This window comes from Eschscholzia californica, unplaced genomic scaffold, assembly GCF_041429995.1.
Source record: "Eschscholzia californica isolate CP2 unplaced genomic scaffold, dmEscCali1.0.p SCAF_2, whole genome shotgun sequence".
Lineage (NCBI taxonomy): Eukaryota > Viridiplantae > Streptophyta > Magnoliopsida > Ranunculales > Papaveraceae > Eschscholzia > Eschscholzia californica.
The window spans coordinates 51,274,614-51,280,613 of NW_028238309.1; the positions used below are offsets into that span (position 1 = coordinate 51,274,614).

At 34.4% G+C, this 6,000-nt stretch overlaps 1 protein-coding gene across 1 annotated transcript; it reads left to right on the forward strand.

Annotated features, from left to right (window-relative positions):
* Positions 1-235: 235 nt before the first annotated feature.
* Positions 236-5,750, forward strand: LOC147558792 (agamous-like MADS-box protein AGL15). Its single transcript, XM_086660463.1, has 8 exons — positions 236-677; positions 2,654-2,729; positions 3,529-3,593; positions 3,736-3,835; positions 4,018-4,059; positions 4,465-4,506; positions 4,618-4,781; positions 5,388-5,750. The coding sequence occupies exons 1-8, from the start codon at positions 496-498 to the stop codon at positions 5,461-5,463; spliced, it is 747 nt and encodes a 248-aa protein (XP_086516589.1). The 5' UTR covers positions 236-495; the 3' UTR covers positions 5,464-5,750.
* Positions 5,751-6,000: the final 250 nt, after the last annotated feature.

Genomic DNA, 6,000 nt, shown 5'->3' on the forward strand with positions numbered 1-6,000 from the left:
GATTTTACTAAAAATGGAGAAAGAGAAAGAAAAAAAGATAAAAAATTGAGTCTTTGAAATAGTAAATATAGTAAGTCATATTCTAAATGTAGCAAAGAGAGAAAAATATTTAAAATAAAAATCTCTTTCTCTCTCTACATTCTATCTCTAGAAATTCTCTTTCTTTTCTTACTAAATATAAATGAAACAACACACTAAAAAATACAACATGCATGGTTACCGTTTCAAAAAATTTATGCCATTTTGGGGTACAATTTTCTCTCACCTCTCTATTTCCTCATCTATAATTAGTTTCCTTTTCCTTCTTTGGGTATTCAGAGAAGTTAGAGAAAAATAAAGACACCCCAAACAAAGTCATTGATTTTGGATTTCTCTCTTTTTTAAGTTTTTTCAATTTCTTCTTCTTCATCTATATTAGTAACAATCTTTCTTCTCTACCCAAACTTTCATTTCATTAGAGGAAGAACAAGAGAGAGAGAGAGAGAGAGAGAAGAAATGGGTAGAGGGAAGATAGAGATCAGAAGGATTGAAAATACTACTAGTAGGCAAGTTACCTTCTCTAAAAGAAGGGCAGGTTTGCTTAAGAAGGCACAAGAGTTATCTGTTTTGTGTGATGCTGAAGTTGCTTTGATTATCTTTTCAAGCACAGGGAAACTCTTTGAATTCTCTAGTTCTGGGTATGATTTTTTAACTTTTAATCTTTTGTTTGTTTATTTGATTTGTTTAATTTCATGGGTTTTTGTTTGATTTTAGTTCTAATTTTTCATTGTTTTTTGATCTAGTAAGTACATGCATGTCAATGAATGCTCTGTTTTTGGGGTTTTAATTGTGAAATCCTGTTCAATTTAGATTAAGAATTAGGAAATCTTCAAGGGTTTTAATCAGATTTTGACTCTGTTTGTTTGTTGTGGGAAAAATGTTTGTTTGTGAGTTAGGGTAAAATTATTTGTTTTCTTCATCAAAATTGTTGTTGATTAAATTAAGATAATAAGATTAGAGATTTATTCATCAAGTATTGTTTGATGATTTTACAATTCATTCAAGTTGAATATGGTGGAGATTGTTCTTTATTTTGTGAACCATTTTGGGGATTTTGGAGTACTATATTGTTTATGGTATTCCTTTTCTTACTTTTGGTTTCTTAATCGAGAAGCGTTTCGATCTAGACATGTCGATCAATCGAACTTCACTGTGAAAATCAGTAAAAGATTTATTCATTTGCAGAAAACTATTCAATGTAGGAGAGGATAGCTATGAGTGGAATTTGGCGGAAAGCCCGATGTTTGTTCGTAAAATAGAAACCGTCTTCTACGAAAGGAACCTACGGGCTCGTCGCCCAATTCCTTTCGGAAGTATGAATTGTTTCCGATGTTCTATAAAAGTCTTGCCACTTATACCCGAGGAACGAAATGGTGGTTTATGACTGTCCATTTATAAGTAAACACTTAAAGTACATTTCTCCAATCTGCATTTTTCAATCCAAATTTAGTATTAGATGCATTTGTAGATGCTAAGAATTAAGTTTGAGTTTTATAGACTTGGAATGGAATCAAATGAACTTGAAGAAGTAGAAGTTAGTTCTTGGCTATATTTGATCAATTGCTAAGGTTCGCTGTTGACATTCTTCATAAGAAACGTGAGTCTAGATGGGTAACAATGTCATTATTCGACATGATCTTTGAAGCAGTGGACATTTCAAAAATGGGTAGTAATGTAGTATCAGGTCGGTTGAAACGTGAGTCTAGATGGGTAACAATGTCATTATTCGACATGATCTTTGAAGCAGTGGACATTTCAAAAATGGGTAGTAATGTAGTATCAGGTCGGTTGAATTCGATAGTATATAGACGTTTGTAGGCATTCCAGCCTTCCTTCCCCTTTCAGGGTCTATCTGAAAGTGAATCCACATACCTATATTTTTCCTGTTCTAGTTTCCTCCTCTTTTTCCCTCTTTTCTTATGTAGATATCCGAGCTTACGAAATTTTCGATTGATGCATGGGGTAGAAAAGACCATCTAGAGTACTTTTGTTTTCTTCACCAACTTTGCGGTTCACTTTTTTCGTTGTGTTTGATTTCTGAAAATGTGGACGAGTTTAGTTATTTGTTGTAGTTGAAGACCTCATTTCGTGTCGTATCAAGTTTTCTTTCCAAAAAGTTCCAGGTCTTGTGAAGTATAATGTAGTATGGAATTGTGTGTATGTGTATATATATATAATATCTTGGTATTTTTCTACGAATTTCACCTTTTACCGACTCCGGATTTGCACACTAAAAGCTCGTCCTCCCAATAGTCGGCATTACATAGAAAGAATGACCATTGTTTAGTTCGTCGTTATCTAACCTTTCTGTATGGCGAGTAATAAATTCAAATGAACTTTCTATCATCACTTGGTCTCTTGGGAAACCTATACTTCACCAATGCAATGCCTTCTTCGATGACTATATGTGCGATTTCCAATTTCTATACTTAGTATACTAGATTCCCTTCAGGTTAATCTCATATGTGGGACTTACTTTTCGCTTTTGTTGAAAGGCCTTATTTAAGAGCACGTTTCTCATTCGTAACTTGTTTTAAGTCCCATATCTGCAGCGAAAGCTCCGGAATATACCCTGATTTATGCTGTTACTTGTTTTTGTTACTTCTTTGTGCAGCATGCAGCGAACACTTTCAAGATACAGAAAGTTCCAGGATTGTTCTGAAAGTTCCGTGACTGAGCATGAAAGCGAGGTACCTTTTGCCTGCCTTCGACTCGTAAATATTTTCCATTTTTCTCGGAAATTTTCTTTTTCCGGGCATTTATATTTCGATTTTGTAGTGTTGGATTCTTTCGATTCTGGCTTTTGTGGCAGATGAAAACAAACACCCTGAGTCATTATTTACAACCAATTTATTTCAATACACTTGATTGACTTATCTATTATATGAAGATTTCTCATTTAGGGTAAATCACTTCCGATCTTCACAACTCCAAGAAAGCATTCTTGTATTGAAGTTTTGTGCTTGTATATTGAGCTATCATCAATTCTCATTATCTCACACTATAGTTACTTGAAGTGAAAGCGGTACAGTATGTTAGAGGAAGTATATAATATCTTCCACTTATCAGGAATTGGGATTATGTTGGATGTCCACAAACTTTATGTCATACAAGAGCTAGGCCTCAGGTGATATGTCCTCTTGTAGCTCGTGCTCGGTTACTCAACAAAAGGATATGTTTTAGGCTCAAGAAGCCACACGGAACGTGTGAGAATACTCTCATGACCAATAATATAATATATAGGATCTCTCTTCTCGTCGCCCAATTAGTTTTGATTTTGATGTCCAAAAATATATTTGGGAGTGTGAAATCTATATGATTATAAAATAAGAGTACCGGTGTCTTTCTCTCTTCCACTCCTCCTTCGTGGTTCTTTTCCTCTTCTCATTTTTCTTCTGCATATGTATTAATATATTTAAATACCGTTGTTGTTATTGGCCTTTAGGTAACTCACCTGTTTCCTTTGTCTTTTGGCTTCATTTTGTGCAGAGACAACAATCTAAGGAAATCAACTTTTTGAAAGATGAAGTTTCGAAACTGCGAACATCACATTTGTAAGTCTTAGTTCAAATTTCATGTCTATCTAGCTAGGTCCTATCGTCGACTACCGAATAGGGGCATGACCTTCTCAATTTTAATTCTAGTATTATAATCTACCAATTTTAATATTAATTGCATGTTTATTACTTTGTCAAGGAGAATGTTAGGAAAGGAATTGACAGGCATGAGCTTGAAAGATCTGCAACACCTTGAAAATCAATTGAATGAAGGGATATTGTTGGTGAAGGCTAGGAAGGTACTATTGAATTTCAAAATCCTTTCATTCTCAAAATTTTGTTATTTATTACTAAACTATTTTTTTTTTCAAGTTAAAACTAAAAAATTAATCATTCTCCGAAAAACTTGAACAATGCAAAATATGAATATTTGGTTTTATAAGATGCAATTGATTTTGAGTTGAAAGTTTTCATATTTCAGGAGCAATTGCTATTTGAGCAGATTGATCAGTCAAGACTACGGGTATGATAGATACTACACAAGTTCATGCATTTCTATATTAAAGAAGTTTTGAACCCATACGAATGGGCCCAACCGTTGCACCATTAGTGTCCCCAACTTAACCAGTCTAATGGGCTTGAACTTTGGTCTCGGATTGTAACTTAGGTCTCTAATTGGTTGTTAAATCTTATTAGCTTCATTGTTTGCTTCGAAATTTTACAATGTGGGAGTAATCCCACAATTTCACAACTACCACCATGCTATAATGGACATTGTTATAAATCACTAGCATTATTGATTTGTTCTTCATGGTTTATAGTTAGAAAAATCTACTAAATGTGAATTGTTGTTGTTGCCATTTATTTTTCGTCATATTTTATCATTTAGTATGGGTTTGTGAAGATTGATCTCGTTTGTTGTCCTCAGGAACAACGAGCTATCCTTGAGAATGAGAGTTTGCGAAAGCAGGTAATACTAAAACTTTCGTAATCGAATAACGGATCTTCTTAAAAAACAAAAAGTAAAACGTTTTACATGGTGATTCTCATTTGACGCGATTTTTGTTTCAAACTTTGGTAGGTAGAGGAGCTTCGAGCAATGCTTCCATCAACTAAGCCTGCGACGCCATCATATCTTGAACTTCATCCAATGGAAAGGAAGCATTCACACTTGATGAGTTCAAATGTTGTTTGCAATCATGTCGCTGAGAAACCAGATGTTTCAGATACTTGCTTACACTTGGGGTATGCCTTTTTATCCTTTAACTTAACAATTACGATAGATAACGTTATATTGGCCAATTGACACAAGCAAGATATGTTCTAATAGCTGGGAAGTTCGGATATAATTCTTTTTCTTTCGCTTGTTTGGTGGTTAACTATGACTCTAAGTTGGTCAGCAAAAAAATTATTTTAGCCCTATAAATCATGGTGTTTAGTGACGTAAAAGGGAACGATCTTCATTCTTTATATGATCGTAGGTTCCTAGAGTTCCCACCATCTTCATATATGTAGAAATGTAAATCCTCATTCACCAAAAGAATGTAGAGCCGAACCCGAGTCTGGGAGATTTCTTCTTATCTTTCTGTGAAGGGTTTCACTGGTCCTAAAAAAATTCCACGGCCAGAGATATTTCTTCTTATCTTTTTGTCACAGGGTCGGCTGTCCCTTTCGCTTTAAGTATTTAGTGTAGGTCAACATGAACAGAGATCTCATATTATTCGTTCTCAATTTTTATCTGTTGGGTCCTAAAATTGCCTGAGTAAAGCCTTAAGTAGCTAAGCGGGGACTTGAAGTTGTGGTTGCGTAGGAGCTACCTTATAAGTTTAAGTTGTTGTTTATTTGTTTCAGGTTGGCACCTGACTCATATTACAAGATGAAAGCACCTGAGAGAGGTTCTTCTTCGAGTGATTCTGGCAGTCACTAGGCTCCAAGGTGATAAATTCTTCAATGAGAATCATCTCTAGTGATACTAGTTAAGATATAGGTTGAAATCAAATATCAGATAATTTTCAGGTTTGGACCAGTTTTCTCTATAGCATATATTTACCGAAAAATTTAGTTCGTACCTGATTAGCTTATTTTGCAGTGAGGGAGATGATGAAAAATTATACATTTTTAGTTTACCTTGGATAATTCATGTCAAATTAGTGTTGTTTTTGTATTCTGCAATGATTTGAACACCTGAATGAATTGCTTAACTTTGAAACTTAATTTGTTGGGATATCGGTCAATTAAGCTGTTTCATAAATTTATTTCTGTTGAATACATTAGAATAACTTGAGGCATCTTTACGCCTTTTCGTCAACATTCTTACGTATTTAGATTTTTTTGGTTGAGTAGTCTTGGACCTTCTCCCCAATTATGAATGATCACCTACCCTTCGACAACCAAGGTCGAGTTATTTCAACAATCTCCCATTCACACATTGGTTTTAACTTTAATAGACTCAAATACCATCCAA

Excerpts from the sequence above, each read along its gene's own strand:
- LOC147558792 (XM_086660463.1), top strand. The coding sequence starts at position 496 with ATGGGTAGAGGGAAGATAGAGATCAGAAGGATTGAAAATACTACTAGT. Across the intron at positions 2,730-3,528 it reads TGACTGAGCATGAAAGCGAG|AGACAACAATCTAAGGAAAT; the intron begins GTACCTTTTGCC and ends CATTTTGTGCAG. Across the intron at positions 4,507-4,617 it reads ATGAGAGTTTGCGAAAGCAG|GTAGAGGAGCTTCGAGCAAT; the intron begins GTAATACTAAAA and ends AAACTTTGGTAG.